Source organism: Grampus griseus, assembly GCF_964374135.1.
Source record: "Grampus griseus genome assembly, chromosome: X".
Classification (NCBI taxonomy): domain Eukaryota; kingdom Metazoa; phylum Chordata; class Mammalia; order Artiodactyla; family Delphinidae; genus Grampus; species Grampus griseus.
In genome coordinates this window covers 82,891,460-82,911,390 of record NC_138999.1, presented here as the reverse complement: position 1 = coordinate 82,911,390, position 19,931 = coordinate 82,891,460, and the positions used below count along the sequence as shown (strand labels likewise).

Genomic DNA, 19,931 nt, shown 5'->3' with positions numbered 1-19,931 from the left:
TAGGGGCAGGACAGGAATAAAGACACAGATGTAGAGAATGGACTTGAGGACACGGGGAGGGGGAAGGGTAAGCTGGGACGAAGTGAGGGAGTAGCATTGACATATATACACTACCAAATGTAAAACAGATATTTAGTGGGAAGCAGCCACATAGCACAGGGAGATCAGTTCGGTGCTGTGTGACCACCTGGAGGGGTGAGATAGGGATGGTGGGAGGGAGGGAGATGCAAGAGGAAGAGGATTACTGTAGCTTTGTAGTATAGTCTGAAGTCAGGGAGCCTGATTCCTCCAGCTCCGTTTTTCGTTCTCAAGATTGCTTTGGCTATTCGGGGTCTTTTGTGTTTCCACACAAATTGTGAAATTTTTTGTTCTAGTTCTGTGAAAAATGCCAGTGGTAGTTTGACAGGGATTGCATTGAATCTGTAGATTGCTTTGGGTAGTAGAGTCATTTTCACAATGTTGATTCTTCCAATCCAAGAACATGGTATATCTCTCCATCTATTTGTATCATCTTTAATTTCTTTCATCAGTGTCTTATAATTTTCTGCATACAGGTCTTTTGTCTCCTTAGGTAGGTTTATTCCTAGATATTTTATTCTTTTTGTTGCAATGGTAAATGGGAGTGTTTTCTTGATTTCACTTTCATATTTTTCATCATTAGTGTATAGGAATGCCAGAGATTTCTGTGCATTAATTTTGTATCCTGCTACTTTACCAAATCAAAAATAAATAAATAAATAAGAGGAAGAGGATATGGGGATATATGTATACATATAGCTGATTCACTTTGTTATACAGCAGAAACTAACACACCATTGTAAAGCAATTATACTCCAATAAAGATGTTAAAAAAAGGAATAATAACAGTACCTGATGAAAATATAGCAAATATTTGAAAAACCATACTGAAAAAGAAACCTCATTTTCATTACTGGAAATGGCTATATCACCAACCCATTACTTTAAAAACTGACAAATAAAGGGAATAAATTGAGCATTTAGCCTAACCTTCCTGTATGAGCTATATTTCAGCAAAGCCAATAGTTGCTGAGGAAAGTCTTTTACAGAACATTTCTAGCCAATAAATGCAGAAAGTATAGTAAAATTAGAAAGTCACCATTCTGCAACCTCTAATAAAATAATGGATCAGGGCAATAATCATCGTAGGTGCTAAGACCACTAGGTGAAATTTGATAAGGAACTTTATAAGAAAGAAATCAGGCTGACACCATCTGAAAGTGGAACATCCAATATTATGTCTCTTCATGTGATACAACAAAAAGTACATAGCACTTGCTTCCAAAAAAAAAAAGAAAGAAAAGAAGAATAAAACAAAGAAACACTGCTCTAATCAAGCCTCCAGTTCTAATTTCTCATGTACAAGAAATAAGGAGGTTAGCAAAAAAGTTAAACACCAGAAGAAACCAATCAACCACATTCAGAATCCAGCACATTCTTCACGATAATTAACTTGGTTTATTCAATAAACAATAGCATTTTTTAACAAAAAAAGGAGAGACAATTATAAATTAAAAGAGTTAAAAATATAAAAACCAAATGCGATGTGCACATTTTGTTTGCACCCTGATTCAAATAAACTAACTCTAAAAAACACTTTTGAAATAATCAAGGAAACTTGGACTGGGTGTTAGATAATGTTAAGAAATTGTTCATTATGTTAGGTATGGTAATGGCATTGATTTGTGTTTAAAAAAAATATGTCCTTATATGTCAGACATATATTATGCATATAATGTGCATAATAAACTAGTAACTCTAGTTAGATGATAGGATAGTTGGGGTTTTCTTTAAAGGCTGAAATATACCTGCAAAAACACTATCACCGTCACCAGTAGCAGTAGTAGTAGTAGTAGTAGTGGTAGTAGCAGTAGGGATGGGAAATAAGACTAACAAAATGTTTTATAATATGGAAACTGAATACTAGGTACACTAGGGTTCATCATATTTTTCTCTGTAATTCTGTTTATATTTGAAAATTTCCATAATAAAAATAATTTAAGCCTCAAAAAAAAATTGGGGTGACCTGGTGAGAGTAAGGAAGAAAGTATATCAAACTGGAAAATGTATGAATTAGACTCCCTAAAACTTAATATTCCTCTCAATTTTTATAAGATTTTTATGGTGTCAATATGATAGAATGTAATTCATTCAGCAAAATTATTTATTTGAAATAGTGTAGGAAAGGTCCAAAAAAAGCTAAACAAACAATTTAACTTTTTTATTAAAATGATATAGTGGTACAATGTATACTCAGTTTTATTCAGACTGCTAACATCTAAGTAAGGTCAATTCTATTGACATTCTGTTAACATTGGTTTATTATCATTCTGTGCTTCTAAAAAGTTAGACCAAAACACAAAGTTGTTTTTTTAAAAAAAAATTTATTGGAGTATAGTTGCTTTACAATGCTGTGTTAGTTTGTACTGTACAGCAAGGTGAATCAGCTATACGTATACATATATCTCCTGTTTTTTGGATTTCCTTCCCCTTTAGGTCACCCCAGAGCACTGAGTAGAGTTCCCTGTACTTTATAGTAGGTTCTCAAAAGTTATCTATTTTATACATAGTATCAATAGTGTATATATGTCAATCCCCATCTCCCAATTCATTCCATCCCCCCCTTCCACCTTGGTATCCATACATTTGTTTTCTATGTCTGTACCTCTATTTCTGCTTTGCAAATAAGATCGTCTATATCATTATTTTAGATTCCACATAATATGCGTTAATATACGATATTTTTCTGACTTACTTCACTCTGTATGACAGTCTTTAGGTCCATCCACGTCTCTACAAATGACCCAATTTTGTTTCTTTTTATGGCTGAGTAATATTCCATTGTGTATATATGTGCCACATCTTCTTTGTCCATTCCTCTGTTGATGGACATTTAGGTTGTTCCATGTCCTGGCTATCGTAAACAGAGCTGCAGTGAACACTGGGGTGCATGTATCTTTTTGAATTATGGTTTCCTCTGGGTATATGCCCAGTAGTGGGATTGCTGGGTCATATGGTAGTTCTATTTTTAGTTTTTTAAGGAACCTCCATACTGTTCTCCATAGTGGCTGTACCAATTTACATTCCCACCAACAGTGCAAGAGGGTTCCCTTTTCTCCAAACCCTCTCCAGCATTTATTGTTCCAAAACAGAAAGTTGAAATCTGCTAGGACATCCTATGGTTTTGTACTTTCTCACATCTTGGGTCCTATGAGTTACTGTACATTGAATGCTCTAAAAACAGTAGGATTTTGTCCCATAACTCAGAAGATTTTTCAATAAAACAGTAGATAGTATAAAAGTAATTTTTTTTGTTCAGTCATTAGAATTAAAGATGTTTCAGCAGTTAGATATTACGTTAAGACAGTTGGCTGCCATTAGTTCCTATGAGACTTTTAATCCTTACTGTTCACCATAAACCTTTATGGTTTGGCAGTCTCCATAAGTTTAGATATTCTCCATTAAGAGCTCGATTGTTTCCAATTTTAACTTTCTCCATGAAAGAAGTAAAATATGGACCAGGAAATATTGTTAAGTCATGGTGTCTTCTTTGTTCTAACTTATCTTGTTTCTCCTCTTGTATTTACAGTAAACAGTAATTTTCAGGTTGCTATTCTCAACTTGTCAACTTCCCATAATGCCTTATTTTGAAATACGCCTGCTGTACTAAAAGGATATACAATGATTCAATGTAGTAAACATTTATTGAGCATTTACTTCTCTCTGAGATGCTGAGCTAGCACTGAGTCTGTTGGGACAAATGGGGCATATTCCTTGCCACTGAGGTACTCAACCTAGGAGGTACAGAGAGAAGCATACAATGAAATAAAAAATGCAAATGTGGCAGGTGCTGTATTACTAATAAAGCTAAAGTACTGCTGTGACTCAGAGAAAGGAAAGGGGATTTCTGTCAAAATGGGGATAGAGAGACTGGAGTACTATATAGAGGAAGTGGCATTCATACTCCAGTAAATCTTTTATTTGGTCAGAGTTGATTTTCTATGTTTTCCAATATGTGAGCATGAATCTCTGTTGTATATTTTAGACCACAAAGGAAGGAAAAGTGGAGCTGAAATGTATGTAATAAAACAACAGACAAAGGTCTGCAAACCTTCATTGACTGTGTGATCGTGGGCAATTCCTTCGTCATTCTGGGCCTCAGTTTTTCAACTGTAAAATGATGAATTTGGACTAAATGCCATCTTGGGTCTCTTTTAGCAGGGACAAGATGATCTCTAAAGCTTCTGCCAGCTCTGGAGTTTCAGAAAATGTTGTTTTGTTTTTTTGCATCCCCCCAACTTTTTTTTAACTCTGCTATGATTTTACTTTTCCTTTATCTCATAGATTTTTCCCTACAATATTTCCTCTAATCTAAACTTTCATCATGATTAATCCTGTGAAGAAGTCAGAGTGGGTAAATAGCTAATCAGAGTTACTAATATAGCATGGAAAGATGGCAGATTATCAAAAGGTATGGTTGGTCATTAAAATTTATAATAGTTGATTTAAATCATAAGAAATTAACACGGCTTATAGAAAACTTAACCAACTTTTATTTTCTAGGATGGCAGTAATTTAACTGAAGTGAAACCCATTTTGGAGGTATGCAAAACCTTAGGATTAATAGTCCCTTCAAATACATTAATATAATTTTCTCCTGCTGAATGGAATAGTTTTAATTAAACTTTACTAACCCTTTTGGTTTAATCCCTGGAGCTGACCTATAAAACACTAGAGGTTTTACATCAAACTGTAAAAATCCTCAAAGCCGAAAGTTAAAGTGATAGCCACAGGGTGGGGAAAAACAATGAAGGATTTACAAACTAGGTCTAGTAAACCAGCAATGCTTTATACAATACAGATCTATATATCTATTATATCTAATTATAAATACATATATAATCTTTAAAATTATTCATTAGGGAAAAGGTAATGGTGGTTTATCAAATAAATTTTCAATATTTTAAAGGCATTAGATTCTCTATAGCAACCACTTTTTTTCTCTCTAAAGACTCATTGGTATGTCAAACAGGAATGAGAGGACCTGCAGATTTATAATTTAACTTGGAAGAAAATGACGAGAGAAATATTATTTTATGAATTCCACTGGTAATAAAATTCCATTGTACTGTTTGATTCTGAACTTCATAAGGGCGGCTTGCCTCCCACACTCCCTGCAATAATAACTAAATAGATAAATAAATAAGTGAAACCAAAGCAAAACCAAACCACTCTCCAATTCTTTAGGCAATGCTTCATAAACGTTTCCCACCCAAGAGCCCCTAATGGAAGAGAAGATTGAACATGCTCCCCAAGGGATCTGCGGCAAGTGTGAAATTTCTTTGAAGTCATCTGTTTTATTTTAAAAATTCATGTGAATTTTGCATTCCACTCCATAATATATATCTGTGTTAATGTAAAATGATGTGTTTTCTCCCAATATCTTTGAGTTACTGAGCTCTAGGAAAATATGCTAAGTTTATACCATAGCTTTGCATCGTCCAAGATGCACACAATTTTAGAAGGTTAGCTTAACAAGGAACGAAGGCAATTTATAAAATACGTTTTCTCATGAATCCCACGTATTTCTTACTTTCAGTTTTCTTTTCACTTCAAGGTAATTTTTTTTTCTTTGTCAGTTAATTTGAGGTCTATAACTTTAGTACTGAGCTGAAATACATTTATTTGCTATAGCAGACAGAAAAGATCCTTATTCTATCAAAATAGGTACTTGGGTTTTAATAATCAAAAAACACAGAAGGGGGGAGGGATACATTAGGTGTATGGGATTAATAGATACACACTATTATATATACAATAGATAGGCAACAGGGATTTACTATATAGCACAGGGAATTATATTCAATAGCTTGCAATAACCTATAATGGAAAAGAATCTGAAAAAAGATATAGGTATATATAACTGAATCACTTTGCTGTACACCTGAAACTAACACAATATAGTTAATCAACTATACTTCAAAAATAAAAATAAAAAATAAAGAGAGAATTTTCAAAGGTATAAGAAAAAAAACAAAAGAAGATATTAGTAATCATACAATTATTCTTGAAATATGAGTTATATAACTGAATTAGTTTCATCTTATCTATATCACTCCAGTTTAAAAAGACAGGTACTTTTTTCTTTTTGTAGGCAATCATTTCACAAGGAGATTGTCCAAAATCATGGAAAATGAATTAATATATAGTGTTGATTTATTTTTATTTTTGCTGGTTGGTTGTGAATATAGATATGCTTGCTATATACACAGTACTGGAGGTGACAGAATGTGATTCAAACAGGACTGAAATCTGTATTAAGCAAAAAAGACTAGTTAGACTTAGACACCAAGGAAAAGTATTTAACTATAAATAAGAAGTTAAGTGGCTTGACCTTTCACACCACATTCTGTTTTTTCTTGCAAACTAAATTCACAAGTATTTTGTTCTAAGGCTTTAGTAGCAAAACATTAAAAAAAAATAAGGAAATGGATTCTGAACAGTGATTTGACAAATAATAGTCAATTGTCTTAGAGGACAGGGCAGGTAAGATTTCCAGGCATATGATGCAGGATGAAATTGTACACAGAGACAGAATTATTAGAAAGGAATAAAAACGGCTCAAGAGAAAATACTTCTGAACACATGAGAACTAGAAGGAAATGAAAGGGGGATGCAAGCAGGCAGAATGTACTTAAGAACTTGTTGAGTTACAAACTCTGAGTCTAAATTTCATAGGGAAATAAAAAGAACTAGTCAAAATAACTTGAGAATGGGGATTGCCGCAGCCCAAACACAAAGATAGGAAGAGGATTTCTGGCAAGTCTTTCGAATACAATGGCAGGAAGACTACACGAAAGCAGAAATAAGCAAAATACAACAGAGAGGTTTTGCTCTTGAAATGGATAGGAAGAAAGAAGTTGGTGATATCGTAAAAGAAAAATATGAAAGGATTTGCCAAAAGCCCAGATGTAGGAAACAAACAAATAGAACTGAGTATAATACATAATTGGCTGAGACTAGAGAAACTATAGGTACCCTTATGATTGTTCTCTTCCAACAAGGCAACAGCAACAACTGTAATATTCATTAAATTAAAGGAATTAAAGAAATTTCATTAACTTCATTAAATTCAAGAAATATGTTGAGGATGTGATCAACAATACCAGACTGGCAGAGATGATCACTGAACAATATTACACAAACGACTTTCTGGGTTTTATAGACACACTTTTTTTCTCCTTCAACGGACACTAACAGGTTTATATGGTTTGTAATAAACTCGGGAAACGTATATGCTTTTGAGTCCTTACTGAAAGTCCTCGGAGTTATAGAGAAGCAGAATTACTATAGTGCAGTTTCAAATATAAGATTTACGGCCTACTCTTCTTATCCAAGAGGAAAAATGTACTTCTCCACATACATCACCTCACTTTCAAAAAATGTTTACTTGACCCTTCCTCCTTTCTTTCACTTTTCAACTTCTTCTAAAAGTAGACAATACTTACTAACCAACAAAGCTAATCTGTTTGAATTAAAGTCTTGGAGACATTTTTGTTCCTCCTCTCCTGTTCTTCACTGGTGCCAGGTTCTGCCCATTCTAGTCCTTCAATGATGCCCTGCCACCTATCTCATCAAGATCAGACTGCTTACCATGACACTGAAGTCTCTGAAATGGCTACCTTACTGCTTCAGCCTGATAGTCAATGACTCTTTCACCATCCTAACGCATTCCACCACTGTGCCTTCTCATATTGTCTGCTCTCTGGACAGCATACCCCTTTTCCATGTCAGTAAAAATCCTATTCTCATGCTTCACCCTGTTGGCCTCCTCTTATCTATCCATTCAAAGTTTCTTTCTCTCTCATCTAAACCACAGTCCATTATCTTTTCCTGTAGCACTTCTCATATTCATCTTTGTTTTATAAAGTATTTGTGTATATGTCTTTTCTTCCCTTCTAGATTTTAAACAAATTCAAGCAAGAACTATCTCACGATCATTTTGATATCACCAACAGCCCCAGAGTATGGTTCCTTTGCAAGTAATATACACTTAAGTATTTATGAAATGAAAAAATATACTATTTGATCAGAGATATGAAAGCTTCAATAACCTAGAGCGCTAAAAAATAAAGTTGGTCAAAAGCAGGTCATTAAAACACACTATGCTGTCAAATATAAGCTAATGGAAACTATCTTCCTGCTTTTCTTATATCAGTAACCAAATAAAAATTACGATTAATGCTTATAGATTATTTAATCCTACTGTTTAAAATATTTACTTAGACAAGATGTAGTCTCAAAGCAGTTACAAATCAATTACCTTTGCTTGCACTTTCCACATGTTCCAGTTCTTCAGGAAATTTCAGGATATCCCGGTATTTTTCCTCACAAATTTCAGCAATAAAATGCAAGAGGGTTGTCTTTTGATCTGCTGATTTTGTATCTCGGATCTGGAATGGAATAACGACAATATTTTTAGTATGTTTTAATAATATATAGAGAGAGACTTTTTTCTTTTTTTTAAATTATTATTACTTATTTATTTATTTTTGGCTGAGTTGGGTCTCTTCGTTGCTGCACGCGGGCTTTCTCTAGTTCTGGCGAGTGGGGCCACTCTTCCCTGCAGTGTGCGGGCCCCTCATTGCGGTGGCCTCTCCCATTGGGGAGCACGGGCTCTGGGCGCACGGGCCTCAGCAGCTGTGGCCCATGGGCTCCAGAGTGCAGGCTCAGTAGTTGCGGCGCACGGGCCCAGTTGCTCCATGGGCATGTGGGATCCTCCCGGAACAGGGATTGAACCCATGTCCCCTGCATTGGCAGGTGGATTCCTAACCACTGCGCCACCAGGGAAGCCCAAGAGACTTTTTCTTAAACAAGAGAAATAAATGAATAAATGAACTCAATTCATTGTAACTAATTAAAATTTTTTTTTAAATGTCTGGGGTAGTTCCTACTGGGGTCTAGTGACAATGCTCTGGATTTTAAAATGAACTCCACATTTTAAAAGAGAGAAAGATGACCGAAAAAAGTAAAAAATTAAACATGAATCCGTATTTCTTAAAATGTCTAGATTATTATGGCAAAATGAACTATTCTTTTCATGAGAAAAGAACATTCACTTAAGTATTGATAATAATAGTCCAAGTGAATGTGTGTTTATGTTATCAGCATTCTGTTCTTTGCTTTATCACAGAAATATATTCTTGAAAGCTTGATTCGTCTGTGAGGTAATATTTATTTCTGGCCATTGCTGATGCAAATGAATGTAAAAGAGCAAGCACATTTTACCCTCGTTTACTTGCATGGGCCATCAAAAAAGAATAACTGAAGGTTTTTTATGCTGATTTATAAACAGAATCTGACCACACAATTGTGATAATATGTCAAATTTTATTTGCCTGCCTACACATTGTATCTTCTTTTCAGAGACACTAGAAAAGGGATGCTGCGGTTAGAATGATAAAAGTCTTTAAAGTATAGGACCAAAAAAATCTATGATGAGAATCTAAGTGTTTTCTTTAATATAACTCTCATACTAGACTAAGCTGCAAATAAAATCAAGGATTTACTTCAAAACAAAGGATAAATATGGTATAAAGTATCAACTTTTCTCATTCTATTGGATGATTTAATTCTATAATCCTTAGATGACGGGTTTGTCCACTGATGTTCATACTGATTTGGGGTTTTCAGCTTTAAGGATTACTGTTTAGAATAAATGAATATTCTTTGCAAATAGGTTTATGAAAAGGCTGTGGAGGATATTTAGGTAATTACAGAGTAATTTAATCCTTATTGTTTTAGTATCTAAGGAAAAAAATCGTATTTAATCAATCAGTCCCATACTTTTTGTGCTACAGCCTTCTAACAACTGTTACGTTCCAATGATATGAGCAACTTAAGAGAAATGTTAGTCTTCAGGCTCAGAACAAACAGCCACAGGAAGCATGATGCTGATAACTGAAGTGGCCACAATGATTTATTTTAGAATTTCTGGGATTCCTATTTATCCCATGTAGGTAAAATATTTAAAATTTTGCATTATTATGCTGATCCACCAAACACTTTTAAGTACTACAAGGTTGAAATGACACAATTCAAGAACGAGCTATAAGAACAAAAACCAACAAAAACCTCAAGGGCAACTTGTCTTAAGTAAGGCTTGCAGCTGTAGAAGAATCAATGGGAGGTTCACTTTCCTAAAGAGAGGCCTTTACCGGAGATTGCAGTGTTATATGTTCACAAAGTGCATCCCCTTCAGAATATGCTGAATATTCCAAGTAATAAGGAAATAAACATTTTCTTTTTTTCTTACAAATTAATTGAATTCCTAAATCCTAAAAAACATTAGGAGCTTAGGGAAACTGAAGGCATATCTTCCTAAAGGAAAGGCAATTGATCTATATTTTGTGAATTCTATGGAAACAAATTATTTACACATACGCATACACACACACACCCCAACTACAAAAACCCACCCAATTTTTTAGGACACTAAATTGTACAAGTATATCATAATTTTTTTTTAAAATGCACATGGCGAATACAAGAAAGGAAAACACAAAAATAGAAAAATAGCACTGTGCTCATATGGCAATCTTCTGGGTGATTTAAAAATTTCCTTTTTGACATGCATGCTTATAAGTGCTTAATTTTCAGAAACTGTATTTGATAAATATTTATCCAGAAGGAGGGCCATAAATTTAATTCCTGTTAAAAAATTTAGTAGAGTCAATGGTTACATTTTTAAAAGATAAACAATACATAACATTTATATCATTAACTATTAAATATCTTTGTCGAAATCAGAAAGAGGGGTAGACAGAGTATGCATGTATTTTTTTAGAATTGTAACATTCCCTTCAAAGCAGGGACAAAGATGGCCAAGTGCCTATCCTGTCAAGCTGAGAAATACCTTGGTATGGTAGACAAACTGCTAAATTTGTATTGCAATATTTATTTTTTACATAACCTTAACACCAGGAGTTCATCTTAAGGTTTCAAACTGGCAGGGAATATGTGGTCTTTCAAATTTTTCTTTATGTGCATGATACTTAAACCAATCATTTAAAAATGAATATATTTATATTATATATATATTTAATGTATATATAAAGGGAATTCCCTGGCAGTCCAGTGGTTAGGACTCGGCACTTTCACTGCTGTGGGCCCGGGTTTGATCCCTGGTCGGGGAACTAAGGTTCTGCAAGCCATGCGGCGTGGTCAAAAACAAATGAATATATAATATTAAAATATAAAGGCAAAGCATTTTTACTTATTAAAGTATATTTACTTTGTATTATCATGTCTTCAGTCTCTCTTACCACATCTACATGATCCACACATTAGCCATCATCTCTCTCAGGACCTATTGTGTGGTTCGATGTCAAGTACAGAAGGCAATTAAGAACATTCACCTTCATCACTTCTAATGGCTAATGGCATTTATGCAGTAATTTGCCCTTCCAAGTGTACTAGCTGGATATAGACATCTCTCGGGTTAGTACAAAGGTAATCTAACCTGAGTATGTTCAGAATCACTTCCAAAGTGTTTGGGTTAGTTTATTAAGAAATAAAATTTTCTTCCCTTCGATATCGGGTTAACTCAAAATTATGTTATTTTTACATTAACATCAAATATTCCAATAATACTTGTCCAGTTTGCCAGAGTCTCACTGGTAGCTATTCCGTAAGTATTTCAAGGTTCACTCCAGCCAGGAGCCAAGTGCCATTTTGCATCGTAGACTGTGCTTTCCCTCTCACCAGCTAGGCAGGGGTATGAGATAGATATAGGACTTCTCTTTATAACATGCAAAAGGATGAACAAAATGGTCACCCTATAATCCTCTATCTTGTATATATTTTCAAACAATAAAAACACAAACAGTAGTTCCAGAAATTGGAATTATTTGAAAAACTAACATTTTATAATATCTTAATAAGGTGAGTTATTAACGAATGATAACAAAAAAAGAGTAGTTCACTATATTCACTGATAAAGTGCCATCAGTTAATAAACCATATAGCAATTTTAATTATAATCCTCTGAACAATAAACGTTACACATAAAGATTAATAACTGAATTTATACTAACTGTATCTACCTAATCTTTAATAACTTTCTGAAATGGTACATGAATACAAAATACCTTTAACAAATTAACACCTATTTCTCTAGCAAATTCTGATCATTTCTTTTTTTCTAATAAACAGGAGTGCTATATTATGAAAGATAATATTTATATGTGATGTGTTCAAATACATTTCCAAAACTTCAGTTAGGCAGATAGCAAAATATCTGAATAACTAATTGCCTTGTAAAAGATTTTTTTTATTTTGAATACTCTCATTCAAGCCTGAAAACCTGCAGTCTCTACCCTGTTTTTGAAATCAGGAGGTTTGAACACACAGAAGCCAGCACACAGCCAGAGAGCCTGAGCAAACAACATTTTAATCACCTACGTCAGTCACACACAATCTTTCTTCGAAGGACCCCTTCTATAGGTAATTTTCCCTTCTACTGAGATCTTAAGCCTATTTCTTCTTGCTCTGTCGTCAGTGGAAACTGAAAATAACTGGTTGCAATCCTCTGTATAACCACCTCTCAGAGAATGAAAGCTCCCTTCTCAGGTGTCCTGTTCTCTTAAACCAAACAATTTCAGTTCATTTAACCTCGCCACACGGGAGTTAGTTTTCAAATGTTTAATTTTGTTAGGATGATTAGAACCCATTCAAAGTTTCCACTGCAAAGTCTCCCTTCAGCTACTAGAAAAGCACACAAACTTCTTGGTTTTACATTTAAGGCCCTTTTAGAGCTGGCCCTTGCCTACCTTTCTAATGTGTCCCCTGCTGCTTCCTGGGGTCTACCCTTCACTTCAGTCTGATTACAACTGCTTGAACATACCATGCAATGTCATACCACTGTGCTTTTGTACATCTTGCTCTCTCTCTAGACCCTCCTTTTTTTTTTTTTTTTTCTATCTGCCAAGTGAATACCTACTCAAATTTCAAGACTACTCAACTACCCCCTCCTTTCTGAAGACTCCTCTAAGGAGTAATTGATGCCTTCCTTTGCCATATTCCTTCACTATAAACATTTCAACACAGTAGTTTCTTCCAGTCAGTATGAGCTCTTTCAAGGGAAGAGACCCTGTTTTACTAATTTTTATTATCCACGGTACCTAGGAGCATGCTAGGACATACCAGGGAGGCAATCAATGTTTTCTGAATGAAGACTTCTCTCCACTTGCGTGGGCTATAGAGCAATACTTCTAAATTCAACTCTACTCTTGTTAAGTATGTGTGTGTACATACATATACATATACATTATATATATATATGTATATATATATATATATATACATATACATATATATATATATATACAGAGAGACTGACCCCAAAGCCCAGACTCTTCCAGGACACCATATTTGTTGAGAGTTATGTGAGAGTGAATGCCAGAATAAAGTTACAACGTGCCCCTTGGGAAATGAAGCACTATACGTTTATAAGGGGAGACAGGAGCAAAGCGATTATGAATGTAGAAGTACATTCGATGATCTACTGTGGGCTGGACACTAGGGATCAGAGATAAACAATGCATGGTACTTTCAAAGCCTCAGGGAACCCAGAATTTAGGAGACAACACAAAATTATACAGAAAGGAGATGACGTAGGAGAGTAATTTGGTGGTAAATGTCAAGGACTGATATAGTTAAAATGATAACTATGGTACATGTAAACAAAGGCAGAAAACAGACAAATTCAAGACACATTGTGAAGACAAACAGGATTAAGTCACTGAAAAGAAATACTTGGGATGAGAGAAAGGGAAAAATCAAAGACTCCAAAAGTTTTTAGTTCTGGTGATTAAAAGAATGGTTGTATTGTGTCAATGATAAGGAAGCAATAACTCTAGAGTAAGCTGGCTTTGGGAAGGAGGTGGCAGTTCATTTTTTCAACATAAGTGGTAGGTAGCTATGTGGAGCTAATCTATGAGAAGGTGGTCATGGCCATTCCATCCTCTCTGCTTCATTTTATCCTATATGATTTCACCTAATAATGCTTCTTAAACATCCGTATGATCACATCACTCTCTTCCTTCAAAAATTCCAATTGTTCTCTACAACTCATATAATAAAGTTCACATTTCTAATCAGAACAGTTATTGAGCACAGCCTTTGGATTCAGACAGAACTGGGTTTGAACCTTGACTCTACCATTCACTAGTTGTGTGACCTTGGGCAAGTGACCTAAACAATCTATGTCTCAGCTTTCTCATCCGTAAAATGGGCATTAGATAACACTTGTAGAATTGAATAAGATAATGTATTATCATGACCATGATCATCATCCAGATTAGAAGTGATGAGAGGCTACTTTAGCTTCCCATCTTCACACAGAGTAAGTCATTACCATAACCTAAAAGTCCCTCTGTGGTCTGGTCCCCCATTACCACTGAGATCTTATTTCTAGCTATTATCCCTCAGCAGCCCCCTTCAACCATGCTGGCCTTCATTCAGCTGCTCCTTGAATTCACTAGGCATGTGTCTTACTCAGTGTCTGTGCATGTGCTTTCTCTCTGCCTGGAAGGTTTCGCTTTTACTCACTTGCATGCCTAGTTCCTTCCCATCTTTCAAGATCTATACTCAAAAGTCACTTTCTCATTATGGTCTTTCCTAGCTACTCTATCTAAAATTGCAGTCCACTCTCAAAACACCTCTTACCTCTTTCCCTCTTTTATTTTTCTCCATAGCGATTATCACAAATATACTATGTACCCTATTTATTTATTTATTGTCTGTCTCTCTCTGCTACAATATCAGCTACACAAGTACAGGGTATTTTTTTCTTTTGTCTGCTTTGTTCACTTTCATACACTCAGCAACTAGAACAACGGCTGGCACATAACAGGCACTTAATACATATTTACTGAATGCACGGATGGATGAAGGTTTCCACCCATTTTCTTATGCTCTTCCTGACCTTAAATGCCTTCTTCCTTCATCAGGTGGTAGTAGCCTGTACCTCCTTTAAGGCGGAGGAGAACAAATATTTTTAACCCATCTGTCATGTGCTTATGGGCCAGACACTTTGATAAGTGTTTTATATGGGTCACCTTTTTAAAAAAATCCTCAAAAGAATTCAGTTACTTAGTTATTAACAAGCCCATTTTATAGGTAAGAGACCAGGTTTAGAGTGCTTAAGTAACTTGACCTAGGTAAACAGATAATAAGACCTCGTGCCAGAACACAACATGGTTAACTTATGTACACTGGGTGTCTAATGCATAGTGGACTGAATTAAGTGTCATGGATGATGAAGGTGATGGGAGTTGGGGGCCAGGTCATTCGGGGAGAGCGAGGCTAATGATCCTCTCTTAACTTTCCTGAACAGAATTAATAAATTCTGTTTTTATTTTCCCATAGTGCCTTATATATACTCTAGTTACAGGGTTTATTCCACAATATATAATTTTGTTTATGCAAGGAGTCTCATCTACCAAATTGTGAACTCCTTAAGAAAGAGGAATACATCAATTTTGTTCAGTAAATGTTTGTTGAATGAATAAATGCTACAGAGAGGCCAAAGATAATGAGGACTGACTTGATGACTAGAGAAATCTTTGGTGACCTTCAAGCACAGTTTCAATACAGTGCCAGGGGTGCAGACTTAAAAACAATGCACAGCCAGAAAGAGGAGGTAACATGTAAGGTAATTTATTGAAAATATTGATTATGGATAACAAATAACTAGATAATAAAGGGGGCAGCAGAGCTGGCAGCTGGAAAATGGTGAGGCTAGTAAGGAAGGTTATTATAATTATTGGTACCGAATACGTTCAGCATAATTAGGCCTGTGGGGATCAGGCAATGGAAGAAATAAGAATTAAAAATCATGAGAAAGGAAAATGGACGGACACCGACTATTTCACTGGTTCTCAAACCGTGGTCCCTGAACCAGCAGTATCAGCATCACCTGTGAACTTGACAGAAATGCAAATTTGGGGGCCACACACCAAATTGACCGAATTAGAAACTCTGAGGGCAGAGTCCATCAATATGTGATTTAATATACTGGCCAAAAAATTCTGATAGCACCTGCAGGTGATTCTGAGGCATGCTAAAGTTTGAGAACCACTAGACTTCTTTGAAGGAAATTTCCAGGCAAGAAAATGCTTGGCAATTGTCCACAGCTTGTTTGGGCCCTCTCATAATTACTTTCACATATAAAAAGTTGAAGTGCCGATATGATTTCAAAGCTTAGTGTCAATTCAAAACTAGAGAGGAACAGGCTAGCAATCTGTGGCATCTGAAGGACAGAATCACTCTGAATGTTCTTAATTTACATTAAAAATGAGACTGATTTGTATCATAATCTACCATCTACTTATGTAAGAGTAGATGACTCAAACAGTATGTCCCATGCTGTGAAGATTCTAAATACATTGTTCATAAGTCTTTTAAACTGTCCCTCATCCTTCACCCAAAACTGTATTGAAAGTACACTCACATGATGTTGCAGTGTGTCTTGTCTACTCTGTATTTTCAGAGGGATGGACTAGGTAACCCAGGAGATCGTTTACCCCTTCCAACTCTAACTCAAGTTGCAAACTCACTTCTTACTGGCAAATCTGAATTAGTGTTTAAATATTTACTCAAGAATTTTTGAATCAGAATAACAAATGTCAGTTGCAGACATCAGGTTTCAATGCTTTCCCTAAAAAGTCTTGCCTTGCAAATGTATTTCACCAGTCCTAATTTCCGGGCTAATGTGTACTGGCTCTAAGTAGACAAACACCGTGACCCATATGTGAAACAGAGTTTCTTCGCATGAACCTACAGAGATCAGACAACAGCGGGTGAATGTAAAGAGAAAGAGGGCAAAAGGGGGGAAGCATCATCCCTGTCCATGACGCAGGCACATTCTGATACTGCATCTCCAATGTCGGCAACAGCATTTGCGGTGGAAGGCCAAGAATGAGAATGTGTTCCTGCGTTACCACAAACTATGTAGGAACAAAGTTGTGGACCGTATGCCCCCAGCTAAAGAAATCTTACATCCAACTTGCAGAGTGGCCCAGAGAATTCTCAGAATGACTAAACAAGCAAATATTCAGCCAGCTGCCAGAGAATATTCTCTTCCAAAAGAAGCAAGAATGTGCAGGATAAACACCAGGTTTTCTTGCATGAATTGCTGTAGAATGAATATCAGAGATGAAACTGATTTTCATGTAAAGATTGTAAGAAATGCCGTGGTAAGGCAGAGTGGACGTTACTTAAGGAAAATTTTCAGGATGCATTTAAGCAGGTCTAAGAGTATTAAAACTTCAATGTGATATAATCTAAAATATACAACAAAGTAGTGAATGTAACAAAAAAGAAGTAGACTCAGATTTAGAGAGTAAACTAGTGGTTATCAGTGGGGAGAGGGAAGGGGGAGGAGGGGCAAGATAGGAGTAGAGGATTAAGAGGTACAAATTGTTATGTATCAAATAAGCTACAAGGATATATTGTACAACACGGGGAATATAGCCAATATTTTATAATAACTATAATGGAGTACGACCATTAATTTTTTTTTTAAATTGTGACTCACTATATTGTACACCTGTAACTTACATAATATTGTACAGCAACTATACTTCAATAAAAATTGAAAAAAACTTCAATGTGAGATAAAAGTCCATGTCTCTAGACTGTATCAGAAGGAAGGCCTTTCTAGACACATCCCCTCCTTTTTCCCCTGGTGTTTATACAAATGGCCACATGAAATTCAGCAAACTTATCAACAGGTCCTTTACTCAGGAAAACCCAGAATTGCCTAATCCCTCTGTGTCAAGAAAGGGGTTCTGACGGATAGCAATGCCACATGATCCACATTTACATCGAATTGTCCTTAGAAGGAAAGGAGACAGTGAAATGCAGTGAAGGAATCTGGTTGAATCATTGGAATAAACCCACCTAGATTATCAATACGATCAGATCATTCAACTTCAGTTCTTTTAGCAAAAATTTTCCCTAATCATGGCTCCTATTTTCCCTATTATATTTGTATATTCATGGAACAGTTAATATTTAAGCAATCAGGAATGCTCCAGTGCATATACCAAAACAACTACTACTGCATGCCAGTCTTGGTACAGCACGTGAATTCTAATGTTTGTCTCCTTTATTTAAACAAAATTAAGTTCTGTGCTCTCTGCCAAGGGTTGTTTACAAATTATTGCTTTCTTCAACACCACCACACGCTGCAATAACATTGAGAAAGATAATGTATTTTTAAGGATTGCAATTACCATAAAGACATTAGCTTTACAGCAGAGACCAGACAGGTTTCATACACGCTTTCCTGGCTTTATTTCTAACTCTCACCCAAAATGCTTTTCTGGGTACTACATGACCAGGGCTGACGCTAATTCAGCCAAATGTAATCTAGGGTAGAAAAATGTCTTAATTCTTTATGTAGGCCTGACTGTCCCGTTTTTATGTTCTTGATTTCGGTATTAAGTGGTATTTCTTATAAAAAGGGAACAGATGATATCAACTGTGTAAAAATCAAGCAGTATAAGAGTTTTACACTTGTTAGCATAATTTATGGCAGCAATCTGTGAAAGGAGGGCTTAAACTTGAAACCATGACAACATGAAAATGGCATAAGGATTCATCTCAATTGCACCTCCAGGCCCAGCAGGACAGTGGCGATGTGAGTTTCCCGGAGAGGCAAATTTTGCTTTCCTGTTCTTCCTGCTTCACCTCTCACCATTTCCCCTTCTAGCCCTACTTACGCATTCAGGGAGAATATCCTGCATATGCGTTAGCCTGAAGTAGCCAGCACCAGTGGCAAATCAACAACCATTTTGTCCTTATTTGAGGAAAGGCCAGAAAGACTTAATGAATTATGTCTATACTTTAAAAAGAAAATCTGGTCTGGCACTTTCAACGGCTCTTAGTTAATCAACTGCCTATAGGAGGCTTACCAAATAGAAGTTCTTCTGAGAATGGTTTCAACAAAATCAAGTTATTCTAAATCGGTATAGAAATAGTTTACAAGCATGAACATCCCTAAGGTCTTCAGTGGTTTCTCTCAGAAATGGTTTAAACATTTAACTAAAACTTGTGACCATTATTGTCATGAGGATTTTACTTAACAAAACTGTTTTATATGCATGAGGTTTGAGAGTGGGTGGAAGAGGTTTTTTGTTTTTTTTTTCTGTACATAGCTTTAAAGATTATCACCACCACCAACTGGGTGTATAGAATTGATCTTGCTATCTATATACAGTGTAAATAAATGACATTTGGAGGTGCAACACTAGTGGTTTTAGCTATTTAAGAATAACCTTTAATAAGGCCCAAGATATGTAATTTTGCTAAAGTATAATTAGAATCTGGCATAATTAGAATCTGAGGAGCGGCTACTTAGGGGTGAGTTACATAATTAGCTATGTCCATTCATTTGTTTTCATGACTGTATATTATTCCACCACATGAAAATAATTAATTTTAGTTACAGTCCCGTGTTGACCATTTCCATTATCTAGTTTCCTTTTTTCGGGGGGTGGGGGAGACATTATTACTGATATTCTTATAGATAATGGTGCCGTGAACATTCTTTTATTATAGTAAAATACACATAAAATAAAATTTACCATTTTAAGCATTTTTAAGTATACAGCAAAGTGGTGTTAAGTACATTCAACACTGTGTGCAACCATCACCACTGTCCATCTCCAGAACTTTTTCCCATACTGAAACTGTACCCATTAAACAGTAATTCCCCATCCCCCTCTCCCCTCCCCACCCCCTAGCAACCACTACTCTACTTTCTGTCTCTATTAATTTGTCTATTCTAGGTACCTCAATTAAGTGGAATTATCAATATTTGTCCTAATGTGTCTGGCTTATTACAC

At 35.6% G+C, this 19,931-nt stretch overlaps 1 protein-coding gene across 1 annotated transcript in view; it reads right to left on the bottom strand.

The window, feature by feature from the left end:
• DIAPH2 (diaphanous related formin 2) overlaps positions 1–19,931 on the bottom strand; it is a 628,603-nt gene that overhangs the window by 405,242 nt on the left and 203,430 nt on the right. Inside the window, exon 13 of the mRNA XM_082646850.1 lies at positions 8,342–8,471. Coding sequence (XP_082502976.1) covers positions 8,342–8,471 — 130 coding nt within the window. The remainder of the gene's footprint in view (positions 1–8,341; positions 8,472–19,931) is intronic.